The following is a 15,790-nucleotide window of genomic DNA, read 5'->3' on the forward strand; positions in this document are numbered from 1 at the left end:
TCCATTTATAATGGTTACCATACACGCTTCAATTTTTATTATCCAATCGATCAAAATGATCAAATCTTCAAATTTTCGAATAACCATAACTTCCCTTTTAATCAATTATTCGTGGCCATAGAGGCTTCAATTTTTATTTTTAATCTGATCAATTTATGTTTTGATCAAAATGATCTAATGCGCAAATAATGAAATAGCGATAACTTCCCTTTGATTGATTATTGGTGCCCACAGACGCTTACATTTTTTTATCCGATCAATGTGCAATCTGATCAAAACAATCAAATCTACAAAGAATTAAAAAATCATAACAATAAATATATCTTAAAAAAAAAAACATAACTGCTCTTTCAAACAGATTTGATTGGATTGATTGGCCAGGGCAGAATGTTATCAATTATTTTGCATCGATCAGCAGCTGAGGTACTTTGTTCATCAATAAGATTGTATTTTAATCAATCAGACTATGAGATTGCTTACTGGAAACAGAGATGTGATCGATAACTTATGATCAGAAAACTATTGATGGAAATCCACTTCCCTGCGTGTGGCATATTGATCAAATGGGTTGTCGATTATCAATTATTCCGATTGGAAGAGTTTTGGAAAATAAACTGATCATTTATCGAAGCCTGTATGGTCAGCATTTGATTTCAATCAAATTTAATTGGCCAGGGCAGAAAATTACAAATTATTTTTCCATCGATCAGCAGCATCGATATATTTTTTTTATGATTACGATCGTATTTCAATCAATCAGATTATGAGATCGTAATGGTGGCCATAGACAACAAAATATCAGCTTTTTTTTTCTTCTTTTACTATATAAATAAAAAAAGACTACAAATTTGGGAATTTTAGTTACATCGTGTTATAAAACTCATCAAATAAAAAAAAAAAAACCAGGACAGTAGGAACGGCCCCTGAAATGACCCATTTTATGGAAAGTAGACACTTCAAGGTCATCCCTTTTTTTTTTTTTTGCCACCATTTTTTGGAAATGAAGGAACATGCCTTTAACCACTTAAGCCCCTGAAGATTTTACCCCCTTCCTGACCAGGGCCTATTTTGCGATTTGGCACTGCGTGACTTTAACGAACAATTGCGCGGTCGTGCGACGCTGTACCCAAATGAAATTGACGTCCTTCTTTTCCCTCAAACAGAGCTTTCTTTTGGTGGTATTTGATCACCTGTGCGATTTTTTGATCATGCGCTATAAACAAAAAAAGAGCGACAATTTTGCAAAAATAACAATATTTTTCACATTTTTTTTTATATGAAATTCCCCCCCAAAAAAATGTAAAAATCAAAATTTTTTAACATTTTAGGCCAATTTGTTTTCTGCTACCTATGTTTGGTAAAAAAAATAGCAAAAAGCGTATTTTGATTGTTTTTTTTTTTTTTTTTAAGGAGTAATTGTGGCGATCTGCGATTTTTTTTGCGGGACTGCGACATTGCGGCGGACAGATCGGACCCTTGACTGACATTTTTGACACTTTTGGGGTTACCAGTGACATTACTACAGTAATCAGTGCTATACATATGCACTGTTACTGTAAAAATGACACTGGCAGGGAAGGGGTTAACTTTATTGGAGAGGGAGGGGTTAAGTGTGTCCCTAGGGGAGTGATTCTAACTGTGATTGGATGTGGCTGTGTGTGTAACAGCACAGATCATACGGTCCTGCTATGTATACATTAGCCGCCTGCCTTTCTCCCGGTGTAACCGACGATCGCGAGTGACCGGCGTACATCGGGTCCGCCGGTCACTCGCGCGGGGGGGTCCATGAGCGAGTGGGAGCTCGCCTCTGGCGGCGCGCGCTCGCTCCCTAGAGCCTCACAGGCTAGCGACGTCGCTTTGCCTGTGAGGGGCTGACTGACCGGTGGGACGGGAGACCCGGGCGAGCCGCAGAAGGTGGTGGGAGGGGGGGGGACGTCCCCTCCCGCGCCTTGGAATGACAGCCGAGCGACTTCTCAGCCGCATCGGTTGTCATTACAAGACAGCCGACCGTCGGCTATGGACACCGTTATCGGGGTGATGCCTCTAGCTGCAGGCATCACCCGGTACAAGCACTTTCCCTGAAATATTGGCAATATCGGTAACTCAAAAGTCGATTCCGATATATATCGGGGAAAGTGCAGATCGGCCCCTGATATATCAGTGTTGCCGATAATCAGTCGATCTCTACTTGCGGCCTTGTGTGGATTTACTGCCTAAATAGACTCTTGCCTTGAAATAATTGCTTTTATGAACTGAAAAGAAAGGAGGAACCCCCCCCCCCCCTTTGTGGGACTTTATTGGTCTTTATCCTATTAATTATGGAGTAACCCAATGGTGAAATTAGAACAAAAAGTAAAATAAATTACATATTTATTATTTCAAAAGTACAAAAAATTAGAACATACAAAACAGGGGTGGCTAACTCTAAAAAAAGACTCCACGAGGTTGTCAGTGTAAATACAGACACAATTGCATGAATGTGCAAATAAATTACTCATAAAGCAGCATGGCTGCACATCCGACGCGTTTCTGGATATTATTCCTTCTTCAGGGGTGTATAAGTGGTGTAGTCCAAGACAACCCTTATGATTATGACCCTTGACCCTACAACTGGAGGCTCCCTCCAATTGTAGGCCATAGCCTCTGGCGGTATCCACACTGGCACTGAGCTTTTTTTCTCTTTGTCTCTGCTGGGGCGCTCTGCCATGTCTTGCAGGGTTCCATGGTCTGGGACATCTGGATGCGCAGTTTGGGTTACTGCTCCCCCCGGTCTGCTAGGATGGATATTCCAATACGTTGATTTTACTGTAATGCTGGCTATTCTGTGACTCTGCATCATAAGGGTTGTCTTGGACTAATCCACTTATACATCCCTGAAGAAGGAATAATATCCAGAAACGCGTCGGGTATGCAAGCCATGCTGCTTTATGAGTAATTTATTTGCATATTCATGCAATTGTGTCTTTAATTACATTGACAACCTTGATGGAGTCGTTGTTAGGGTTAGCCACCCCTGTTTTGTATGTTCTAATTTTTTTGTACTTTTGCAATAATGAATATGTAATTTATTTTACTATTTGTTCTAATTTCACCATTGGGTTACTCCATAATTAATAGGATAAAGACCATTAAAGTCCCACAAAGAGGGGGTTCCTCCTTTCTTTTCTCTTGGTACCAGGGCTGTGGGTCTTATCTGGCATCTCCTCCATTTACTAGCCATTCCCTTTTTCCTGCTTTTATGAACTTGCCATCTGCCTGAGGTATGACAGCTTTATGGGGCACCAGCAGGGATTTTTTCAGCGGGAACGCAGAGGAACGCAGTTCCGGCACCTTCAGCACTGAATGTACAGTATGTAATGGCAAAGGGTGCTGGGGTGTGCTGGAGGGTCTATTGATGATGGCTGCTGGGAATCTATTTTTGCACGGGGTCTATGGTTGCTAGGGGGGTGGTCTTATGTTGCTGGGGACTCAGTTGTTTGTTGCTATGAGGGATCTACTGTTAAGGGAGGGGGGTCTATTGTTGCTAGCTGCTGGAGGGTCAATTGATGCTGGTTGCTGGAGGGTCTATTGATGATAGCTGCTGGGAATCTATTTTTGCCCGGGGTCTATGGGTTCTAGGGGGGAGGTCTTATGTTGCTGGGGACTCAGTTGTTTGTTGCTATGAGGGATCTACTGTTAAGGGAGGGGGGTCTATTGTTGCTAGCTGCTGGAGGGTCAATTGATGCTGGTTGCTGGGAATATATGGTTGCTGGGGTGCATTTATTGTTGCTGGAGGGGGGGGGGGTCTATTTTTGTTCTGGGGTTCTACTGTTGCTGTTTGCAGGGGATCTATTTTACTGCTTTTCTTGTTATAATTAACACATTCCATACACATTACTGTCACGGAACCATGAACCAGACGTACAACAACAGATAAGTGAAAATAACACAGCTTTATTGAAAAACAAGCTATAAAGCAAAAGTCCAAACGGATGGCGAAACCGATGCAGAGTCTTTGCGAAGCCAGGGGTCAGGAACCAGCAGGGTAGTCAGACGAAGCCAGGATCAGGAACCAACAGGGTAGTCAGACGAAGCCAGGATCAGGAACCAACAGGGTAGTCAGACGAAGCCAGGAACAGGAACCAGAAGTAGCAGCAGTCTTAGTAGCATGTGAACACAGGAGGACCAAGCAGGGAACTGAAGCCACAGACCTCCTATATATATGAGCTAGGCATCCAGCTCCTCCCAGTGGGAAGGAGGAGCCACAGGGTGGGAGGCTACAAGAAACCCAGAAACCAAGATGGCCGCCAGCACATGTCAAACGAAGGAGAACAGCAAGAAGGTAAGACCATGACAGTACCTCCCCCTCAAGGGCCCCTCCTCCGCGGAGTAAAGAACGGTTTCTGAGGGAAGCGTGCGTGGAAGGCTCGGAGCAAGGCAGGAGCATGGACATCCGCGGAGTGCAACAACAGGTGTCGGGGTAGACTCTGGCGCAACAACCGGAGCGGCAGTAGGAGCGGACCCAGGAGCGACAACCGACCCATCGGCAACGGGAGCGAAATGAACCGTGCGTTCAAGCAGGGTTTGCAACGCCACGGCGAACTGACCCAACAGGTGATCCTGCTGATCAAGTCTGGCAACCAGCGTGGGTAGTGAGGATGGCCCTGTACCGTCAGAATTCGTGGCCTGTGGTACCGTGCGTTCAAGCAGGGTTTGCAACGCCACGGCGAACCGACCCAACAGGTGATCCTGCTGATCAAGTCTGGCAACCAGCGTGGGTAGCGAGGATGGCCCTGTACCGTCAGAATTCATGGCTTGGTCCTAATGTCACGGAACCATGAACCAGACGTACAACAACAGATAAGTGAAAATAAGACAGCTTTATTGAAAAACAAGCTATAAAGCAAAAGTCCAAACGGATGGCGAAACCGATGCAGAGTCTTTGCGAAGCCAGGGGTCAGGAACCAGCAGGGTAGTCAGACGAAGCCAGGATCAGGAACCAACAGGGTAGTCAGACGAAGCCAGGATCAGGAACCAACAGGGTAGTCAGACGAAGCCAGGAACAGGAACCAGAAGTAGCAGCAGTCTTAGTAGCATGTGAACACAGGAGGACCAAGCAGGGAACTGAAGCCACAGACCTCCTATATATATGAGCTAGGCATCCAGCTCCTCCCAGTGGGAAGGAGGAGCCACAGGGTGGGAGGCTACAAGAAACCCAGAAACCAAGATGGCCGCCAGCACATGTCAAACGAAGGAGAACAGCAAGAAGGTAAGACCATGACAATTACTTAGCACCACAAAATGATACTTTGCTCTTTATTCTCTAAAAAAGGTGGCACTGGGAGGTGGGTAGGGGGTGGAACCAAAAGACAGTGTTTGGAGGTGGGTACGGGCAGAGACAAGGGGTGACTCAAAAGGTGGGGAGTTCCTGCACCTATTCTCTGAGAAAAAAAGCCCTGGGCACCAGAATGCTTTGTACAGGAAATTGTGTGGAAGATATATCTGAGATCTGTTTGTGTTACCTGCAACTACCTCAGTAAAAGATATTTATTGTTCATTTGAATTTCCTGGTCTGAAGTCTCTAAAGGGGTGCATGCATGGCGTATCAAAAGAACAGGGCTTACACCAGAGGACTGCACAGGTTAGAGAAGATAGAGTCTAGCAAGCAGAGTGCTGTCCAGAGGAAGATAAATTGGCATTGCTAATGACTATTGTATATTTGTCATTTGCTAAATCACCCAACCAGCCAGGAGACGGGTGATATGGGGAATCACTGATGAGGAGGCACTGACAGGCATCACTGATGTGCACTGATTGACTTCTCTAATAGGCACTAATTTGCATCCCTGGTGGGTACGGGTGGACATCCTTGGTGGGTCTGCACCAATAATCAATGTGCTGATTAGCAGCGCAGACCCCCCCCCCCCCCATCAGGAGAGCAGCTGATCGGCTCTCTACCGTTTTTTCAGCGCGAATAGAGGAAAAGCCGATAAATGGCACTTCCTGGTTGCGATGTGATCAGCTTTGATTGGACACAGCTGATCACATGGTAAAGAGCCTACATCATAGGCTCTTTATAAAGATCGGAGATGCAGTGTTTCAGAGCGACACACCGCTCCACGGATCGCTGCGCGCGCCAGCTACTTTTCCTACTGGACGTCATATGATGCCCAGTCAGGATAACTTAACCATTTTGCTATATGGTGGGTGGGAAGTGGTTACTAATACCCGGGCCTATTTTGCTCTGGGTCAAGAGTGCAGGCCCGGGTGTGCTCTGCAGGTCCCCATCATAAGCAAAAACAAGGCAGCAAAAATCTGGGACTGTCCCACAGAAACTGGGGACATCTGGTCATCCTAGTGTACAGCTGAGCACTGCTGCCTTTACAGCTTAAAGCGGTAGTAATAATACAATAAGGCTTACCTGTAGGTGCAATTAATATCTCCTAAACCGGCACGGTATTTGCACTGCATGCAGCCGCTCACGCGAGCGGCGCATGCGCTCTGAAGGTCCGGCGGACCTTCAGCTTTCCTTGCCGGGAGCTTGCCGGAAAATGACTGCGCGCGGGAGTGACGTCATTGCGGCTCCAGCCAATCACAGCGCCGGAGCCGCCGAACCCGGAAGAGACGCCGAGGGATCATGTCAGCTCCCACAGCGGTGTCCGGGGGTCCGTGTCGGGGCTTTGTTCTAAGGTAAGTAATTCATAATGAGCTAGTATGCGATGCATACTAGCTTATTATGCCTTTGTCTTGCAGGGTTTTTTTTTTGGTTTTTTTAGGTTTACAACCGCTTTAAGGGGAGAATTAAAAATGTGGCTCCAAGGAGAGCTGCAGATATGAACACATGGCTCCCTGGTCTGTTTATAGTCTGATTTTATTAAATATATGTGTGGGAAGTAGTTCTGCCACTTTGCTATTTAAAAAAATATTTCTATAAGCTGGAAATCCCCGGACAATCCGACTTCCCAGTAGCAATGGCTGAAGGTAATTTATGCAATTTCTAAGATCTGGAGTCAGTATGAAATGATCGGGGTGTCTCCCTCAGTTTCTGATGCCCTCCTTGCTCATCTCAGAAGCCATCGGCATATAAAGAGACCTATATTCATATACTGTACCTGATCCGCATTTCAAATCCAGCACAGAAGACTTTATTTCCATCATAAAAGAGGGTCTGCTTCGATGTGCGGCTACAGGGATATCTACTTCACCACATACTGACGTCTGGAGCCTGGACTAGCTCCTTCCCCAGGCGGCACTCACAGCAGTGTACTGAGGACTAATACCCCTTCAAAGCCTGAGCGGCTTGGTTGGTTCACAGATGATAGGAAATATTTATTTACTATGATCGTCAGCTCCATCTAGTGACCATAATGCAGTAGTTTCTCAAACCACTCTATTTTTTAACAAATTCAACCTAGAGAAAATTTTTTAATAACATTCTATTTTACACCCATTTGCACAGAACATGCAGTTTAAGAGCCCATTCAGACTAGCGCGACACGACTTTGCGGGGTGACCTGTGAAGTCGCGTGCATCGCTGTGTACCGCGACTTCAGCGCGACTTTCAGAGACTTCACATAATGGAAGTCTATGCAAGTCGCCTCCAGGTCGCCCCAAAGTAGTACAGGACCCTTTTTTTAAGTCGGAGCGACTTGTGTCACTCCTATTAGAACGGGTCCTGTGCTAATCAATGGACCGTGACCGAGCGCGACTTGTCAGGCTGACAAGTCGCCTGACAAGTCGCGCTAATGTGAATGGGCTCTTAAAGGAAGAATAGCACTGCAAATTTTTTATAGAGATATTCCTAAAATAATATGAAATTGAAGTGTCACACCAAGGTTGTACATCTATATAATGATGCATATACAGTATCTCAGAAAAGTGAGTACACCCCTCACATTTTTGTAAATATTTTATTCTATCTTTTCATGTGACAACACTGAAGAAATGACACTTTGCTACAATGTAAAGTAGTGAGTGTACAGCTTGTATAACAGTGTAAATTTGCTGTCCCCTCAAAATAACTCAACACACAGCCATTAATGTCTAACAGCTGGCATCAAAAGTGAGTACACCCCTAAGTGAAAATGTCCAAATTGGGCCCAATTAGCCATTTTCCCTCCCCAGAGTCATGTGGCATGTTAGTGTTACAAGATCTCAGGTGTCAATGGGAAGCAGGTGAGTTAAATGTGGTGTTATCGCTCTCACTCTCTCATACTGGTCACTGGAAATTCCACATGGCACCTCATGGCAAAGAACTCTCTGAGGATCTGAATAAAATAATTTTTACTCTACATAAAGATAGCCTAGGCTATAAGAAGATTGCCAAGACCCTGAAACTGAGCTGCAGCATGGTGGCCATGACCATACAGTGATTTAACAGGACAGGTTGCTTTCAGAATAGGCCTCGCCATGCTTGACCAAAGAAGTTTAGTGCACGTGCTCAGCGTCATATCCAGAGGTTGTATTTGGGAAATAGAGATATAAATGCTGCTAGCATTGCTGCAGAGGTTGAAGGGATGGGGGGGTCAGCCTGTGCTCAGACCATACGCCGCACACTGCATCAAATTGGTCTGCACGGCTGTTGTCCCAGAGGAAGCCTCCTCTAAAGATAATGCAAAAGAAAGCCTGCAAACAGTTGCTGAAGACAAGTAGACTAAGGACATGGATTATTGGAAAATGTCCTGTGGTCTGATGAGACCAAGATAAACTTATCTGGTTCAGGTGTCAAGCATGTGTGGCAGAAACTTGGTGAGGAGTACAAAGACAAGTGTGTCTTGCCTACAGTCAAGCATGGTGGTGGAAGTGTCATGGTCTGAGGCTACATGAGTGCTGCCGGCACTGGGGAGCTACAGTTCATTGAGGGAACGATGAATGCCAACATGTACTGTGAAATAATGAAGCAGAGCATGATCCCCTCCCTTCGGAAACTAGGTCGCAGGGCAGTATTCCAATATGTTAACAAACCCAAACACACCTCCAAGACGACCACTGCCTTGCTAAAGAAGCTGAGGGTAAAGGTGATGGACTGGCCAAGCATGTCTCCAGACTTAAACCCTATTGAGAATCTGTTGGGCATCCTCAAACGGAAGGTGGAGGAGCACAAGGTCTCTAACATCCACCAGCTCCGTGATGTCATCAGGGACGAGTGGAAGAGGACTCCAATGGCAACCTGTGAAGCTCTGGTGAACTCCATGCTCAAGAGGGTTAAAGCAGTGCTGGAAAATAATGGTGGCCACACAAAATATTGACACTTTGGGCCCAATTTGGACATTTTCACTTAAGGGTGTACTCACTTTTGTTGCCAGCGGTTTAGACATTAATGGCTGCGTGTTGAGTTATTTTGAGGGGACAGCAAATTTACACTGTTATACAAGCTGTACACTCACTACTTTACATTGTAGCAAAGTGTCATTTCTTCAGTGTTGTCACATGAAAAGATAGAATAAAAGATTTACAAACATGTGAGGGTTGCACTCACTTTTGTGAGATACTGTGTGTGTGTGTGTGTGTGTGTGTATATATATATATATATATATATATATATATATATATATACAAACATACACACACACATGCATTTCATAAAATTATCAAAAAGTTAATTTATTTCAGTAATTCGATTCAAAAAGTGAAACTCCTATATTTTATATAGATGCGTTACACACAGAGTGATATATTTCAAGCATTTCTTTCTTTTAATTTTGATGGTTATGGCTTACAGCTAGTGACACCCCAAAATTCAGTATCTCAGGAAATTAGAATATTACGTAAGACCAATAAAAAAAGGATTTTTAATACAGAAATGTGGTCTTACTGAAAAGTCTGTCCATGTACAGTATAGGATGCACTCAATACTTGGTCGGGGCTCCTTTTGTATGAATTACTGCATCAATGTGGCGTGGCATGGAGGCGATCAGCCTGTGGCACTGCTGAGGTGTTATGGAAGCCCAGGTTGCTTTGATAGCTGCCTTCAGCCCCTCTGCATTGTTGGATCTGGCGTCTCTCATCTTCCTCTTGACAGATTCTCTATGGGGTTTAGGTCAGGCGAGTTTGCTGCCCAATCAAGCACAGTGATACCATGAACATGTGACCAGGTATTGTGGGCGGTGCCAAGTCCTGCTGGAAAATGAAATCAGCAACTCCATAAAGCTGGTCAGCAGAGGGAAGCATGAAGTGCTCTAGAATTTTCTAGTAGAGGGCTGCGCTGACTTTGGACTTGATAAAACACAGAGGACCAACAGCAGCAGATGACATGGCTCCCCAAATTATGGCTGAATGTTGAAACTTCACACTGGACCTCATGCAACTTGGATTCTGTGCCTCTCCACTCCTCCTCCAGACTCAGACCTTGATTTTCAAATGAAATGCAAACTTTTCTACAGTCAGTGATGATTTTGACAATATAGTGTATATATATATATATACATATATATATATACACACACACACACGCTGCCTGGCCAAAAAAAAAGTTGACACCTGGAATTAACTAAGCAACTAACTATACTAGTTGTAATTTGCATGTGCCCAAAGAATGAGGTCAGCTGATTACATGAATATACTGAATGACCAGGTTATTCCATCAATGTATTTTTTATCCCTGATGGCACAGGCATATTTTAAGATGACAATGCCAGGATTCAGGAGTGGTTCAGGGAGCAGGAGACATCATTTTCACACATGGATTGGCCAGCACAGAGTCCAAAACTTAACCCCATTGAGAATTTTTGGGATGTGCTGGAGAAAGCTTTGCACAGTGGTCCGACTCTCTCATCATTTGGTGATGAATGCAACACTGGACGGAAATAAATCTTGTAACATTGCAGAAGCTTATCGAAACAATGCCACAGGGAATGCGTGCCGTAATCAAAGCTAAAGGTGCTCCAACGAAATATTAGAGTGTGTGACCATTTTTTTTGGCGGCGACTTTTTTTTGGCTGGGCGGTGTATATGTATATATATATATATATATATATATATATATATATATACACATATATATATATATATATATATATATATATATATATATATATATATATATATATATATTCCAAGTTTCAAGTGAAAAGTGTTATAGAGCCAACGCATTTCAGGGGTCAGCCACCAGCAGCTGGTTTGGGCTGCTCAAACTGCTGATGACTGTTCGGTTCAGGTGCTCTATATTTCGTATTTCTAGCTCAGTCCAGCAGACTTTCTCTCCTATTAAAAAGCCCTGATGAAGAGGGCATTCTTTGACCCCCCCAAAATGGGTTGGCCCAAAATATCTTTTCACTTGATGGCATTAAAACTGTGGAAATCTTCTGGCGTGGAGAAGCTGCCAGCCCAGAATCCAGATACTTGGCCCAAGTACAACTCCTTTATTAGTATAACTCTAGGGTCCCTGCCCCACCCTCCCACTTTTTCTAAATGGTTTCCATACGCTGCACTGATGCTGGCTGCAAAGCCTGAAACAGCGGTATGCAGTTTGGAATTAAAAGCTCTATAATATTCAGCTAAGTTTGCAATATACACCTACATCTGTTCTGGATGTGTAGATAGCCAAAAGGGAGTAAAACAATGATTTGCATGGCCCCGCCTACTTTTCTGAAAATGTGGGGAAGTCTGTATGTACTGCAGAGATGTACTGTAAGTTTTTCCTAATTGCGATCGTACATATACTTGAAAACCTTCAAAGTCCCCAGGGCAATGGGTAAAAATCTTACCTTGATCTTCCATTTTAAGTCAGCATTATTGGATGTTTACAATTACATGACCCTCCGCAGCACCTATTTCAGGAGTGAAGACTAGTAATCCACTGCTGCAGTCTAGGAGTAACCACCATCGAGTCAAGTTGTCTGAATTTTTAGGACGATATGAGGACACCATCAACGGACAACCAAGGGGAAGTGTTCACATCTCCAGACAGCTATATTGGCACCCAAAGAAAGACTCACCTCTTTAAGTTGCTGATGAAATAGGGGGACTTGGAGTGCCATGTGACCACAAACCTGGGTATTTAGACTCTTCAGGACAATGTGAAGACCCCCTCATTGGATTACCAATGGGAAACATCCACATCTCCAGACAACAATATTGGCACATAAAGAAAGACTCTCCCCCTCTCTGTTGCTAAAGAAAGAAAACATAGGACTTGGCGTGCCATGTGACCACAAATGTAGGTAATTAGAAGGGGTATTTAGACTTTTCAGGACAATATGAAGGCACCACCAATGGACAACCAATGGGAAGTGTACATCTCCAGACAGCTATATTGGCACCCAAAGAAAGACTCACGTCTTTATGTTGCTGAAGAAATAGGGGGACTTGGAGTGCCATGTGACCACAAACCTAGGTAATAAAAAGGGGTATTTAGACTTTTCAGGACAATGTGAAGACCCCCTCATTGGATTACCAATAGGAAACATCCACATCTCCAGACAACAATATTGGCACAAAAAGAAAGACTCTCCCCCTCTTTGTTGCTAAAGAAAGAAAACATAGGACTTGGCCTGCCATGTGACCACAAATGTAGGTAATTAGACGGGGTATTTAGACTCTTCAGGACAACATGAAGGCACCACCAATGGACAATCAATGGGAAGTGTCCACATCTCCAGACAGCAATAATGGCATAAAAAGGAAGACCCTACCCCTCTCACTTGCGGAAGAAAAAAAAACAGGACTTGGAGTGTCATGTGACCCCACATTTAGGTATTAGAAGGTAATTAGAAGGGGTATTAAGACTCTTTAGGGCAATATGAAAACACCACCAATAGACAACCAATATGAAGTGTCCACATCTGCAGACTGCAATATTGCAACAATACAAACAAATGGCCACTGGCCTCACCTATAACTGGGCTTTACAGCAAGGAGCACATAGAAGGGCAGCACATGCAAAACAAAACCAAAGAAATTCCCAGCTCAACTTAAGGCCCGTACACACGTACCGATTGTCGGCCTAAAATGTTCGGCCGCCGAACGATCGGCCGATTTTCGACTTGTTAGTATGATGCTTCCGACAGCCGACAGCGCACTTTCGGCCGAACAAAATCTGTCGTGCAAGCATTAAAATTTTTGTATGCCGACACCAGAACGGCCGATTGTTCACCAGTCAGTACAGATTTCAGCCGACACACAGCAGATTTGCAAGACTGGGCATGCTCAGAAAAGAAAAAAGACAAGGAAAGTGAACCATCACATGACATCACTTCTTCAGTCAGCTGTTGTCGGCCGACAAAATTTGTGTGCAGTCTTTTGCAGTTTTCAACAGACACGACAGCCCTGGACAGAAGACGGCCGATCGTTCGGCCGACGATCGGTACGTGTGTACGGGGCTTTACCGACCAGTCTGCGACCAACCAAATTGTCCTGTGTAACAGTATGCGTTAAAAACAGGAAAAGCACTGGACTTCTTTGCTGCCATTGTGCTATATGCTGGGTGTCCAGTGAGCTCCTATGCCTTTAAAGAGGGGTGGGGTACCTTCAGGTTCACTTGCCCACTGCCTATCCATTATAATGCATTTGCTTCCACTGTGGAGGCTCTCAAAATTTATAGTTAAGACTAAAGAAAATACCGGGGAGGCTCTAAAGATTTCACATGCATTGTGTGCAGACTAAACCCCTGTTTTTAACGCATACTGCTAGACAGGACGATTCAGTTGGTCGCAGACTGGTTAGTAGGTTGAGCTGGGAATTTCTTTGGTTTTGTTTAGCAATATTGGAACCCAAAGGAAGACTCCCCCTCCCCAATCCATTGCTAAAGAAAAAAAACAAGGGACATGGAGTGCCATGTGACCACGAAGTTAGGTAATTTGAAGGGGTATTAAGACTCTTTAGGACAATATGAAGACACCAATAATGGACAACCAATGGGAAGTGTCCACATCTCCAGACAGCAATATTGGCACCCAAAGAAAGACTCACCTCTTTATGTTGCTGAAGAAAGAAATAACGGGACTTGGGAGTGCCATGTGATCACAAACTTAGGTAATTAAAAGCAGTAGTTTGACTCCTCAGGACAATTTGAAGATACCCTCAATGGATTACTAATAGGAAATGTCCGCATCTACTGACATTATTGGCAGGTAGGAAAGTCCTTACCCCCTCTCTGTTGCTGAAGCAGGAAAACATGGAACTGGGCGTGACCACCAATTTGGTAATTAGAAGGGGTATTAAAACTCTTTAAGACAATGTGAAGACACCATCAATGGACAACCAATGGGAAGCGTCCACATCTGCAGACAGCAATATTGGCACCCAAAGCAAGACCCACCTCTTTCCAGGAAACCATGGGATTTGGCGTGCCATGTGACAACAAATTTAGGTCATTAATAGGGTTATTTAGTTATTTTTTTTTATGGAATTGAGGAATTAGCAAGAGGAGGATTGATAGGGTAAACTGTATTTGGGGGGTTGCCTAGAGTTAAGCTTTAAGCCTGTTTACCTGAAATAAGAAGCATAGTTTCTATGTGTTCCCATAATAAACACAAGAAGAAATTAACAGATCTACAAACTGAACTTTTTAGTATTTAACTGTGTGCACAGTACCAACTGGTGGGAAATAGCACATTTTGTAACAGTAGAGTCCATCAATGCAGTGCAAATACATATTCACAAATATATACAAGCGAACAGTTCCTTCACATTTTACAAAACAGAACCAATAACCGTATGATAAAAATCGGCACTTGGGTGTGGAGCTTTTCAATATTCCGACTCTGAAAAACATCCAACGAGCAATCACTCCGATGTGGGTCTGGAAGCATCCTGATCCATGTTGAAGACAAGGTAGCATGTCTCAAGTCTGTCTGGATCCATCTTGTGTTCGAACTGGGGCTGAAGATCTTCTGGTGTCAGGCCTTTTAGGAACTGGCTGGAGAGCTCATTGTACAAGGTTGGACCAACACCATCTACAGAAAGCACAGATAATCAGATCATGTTATCACAACAATAAATTTGCAGGGTTAAATATGTGGCTTAATAGGATTCTGTGAGAGGTTCATAGCTTTAAAAACATCCACTGATCCTTCAAGAGACACTATGACTTTACCCATTTAGGACATAGTAATGGCACTTTTCCACTGCAAGTACTGGCTCGGCTCTACTCGGCCCTGCTTGGCCCGGTTTGCTTTTCCACTGCTGGTAACGCATGGTACGATGTTGGAACGGTTCGGTACAGTACAGTATGGTTTGCTTTTCCACTAAAGTAGTACTAAAGTTAAGTGGGTGGGATAACAATGGGGTGGGTGGGATTCTCTGACCAATCAGTGGCTAGTAGTGACTGCATGCAAAGGATTGTGGGATATGTTACCGGGAACGGTACCTCTTGGAACCACAATCGTGGTGGTACTGTTTTTGAGAGCCGTACCGTTCGGTTCCATGCAGTGGAAAAGCGCCGCCGTACCGTACCGAACCGTTCCTACACCGTACCATGCGGTACCAGCAGTGGAAAAGCACAAAAGCGAGCCGAACCGTTCGGTTCCATGCAGTGGAAAAGCGCCATAACAGTCCTTACTGATAACATCCATCAGAAAACTATGCTCACCCAATCCTTGCTCTTTTGTCGGAGCCTTCATTCTGTTCCACTAACTCCCAGGATCCGAATCTGCGGCCCTTGGAGCTCCAACAGATAGTAGTCTGTGTCTTGGTGACTACTCTAGCCAATGAATGAAAAATATTATATAGACTGACTTCCAGTAGTTAAATTGTTTGGTTTAATTCTATTGCACTGATGACATTGTATATGTTTTAAGTTGTGTCTATCCCTTTTCTCTCCCTTTTTTCCCCAAAGAGGATGGCTGTTGGAAGCACAACTGTGCAAATGTTG

General features: G+C 44.1%; 1 protein-coding gene across 2 annotated transcripts in view; it reads right to left on the reverse strand.

Moving 5' to 3' along the window:
• Positions 1–14,382: 14,382 nt before the first annotated feature.
• LOC309559681 (uncharacterized protein) overlaps positions 14,383–15,790 on the reverse strand; it is a 174,625-nt gene continuing 173,217 nt past the window's right edge. For both annotated transcript variants that reach the window (XM_082263079.1, XM_082263078.1), the window contains one exon: positions 14,383–14,873. In XM_082263079.1, coding sequence (XP_082119205.1) covers positions 14,704–14,873 — 170 coding nt within the window. In that variant the 3' untranslated portion in view covers positions 14,383–14,703. The remainder of the gene's footprint in view (positions 14,874–15,790) is intronic.

Source organism: Pelophylax lessonae (genome assembly GCF_965119305.1).
Source record: "Pelophylax lessonae genome assembly, chromosome: 7".
NCBI classification, from domain to species: domain Eukaryota; kingdom Metazoa; phylum Chordata; class Amphibia; order Anura; family Ranidae; genus Pelophylax; species Pelophylax lessonae.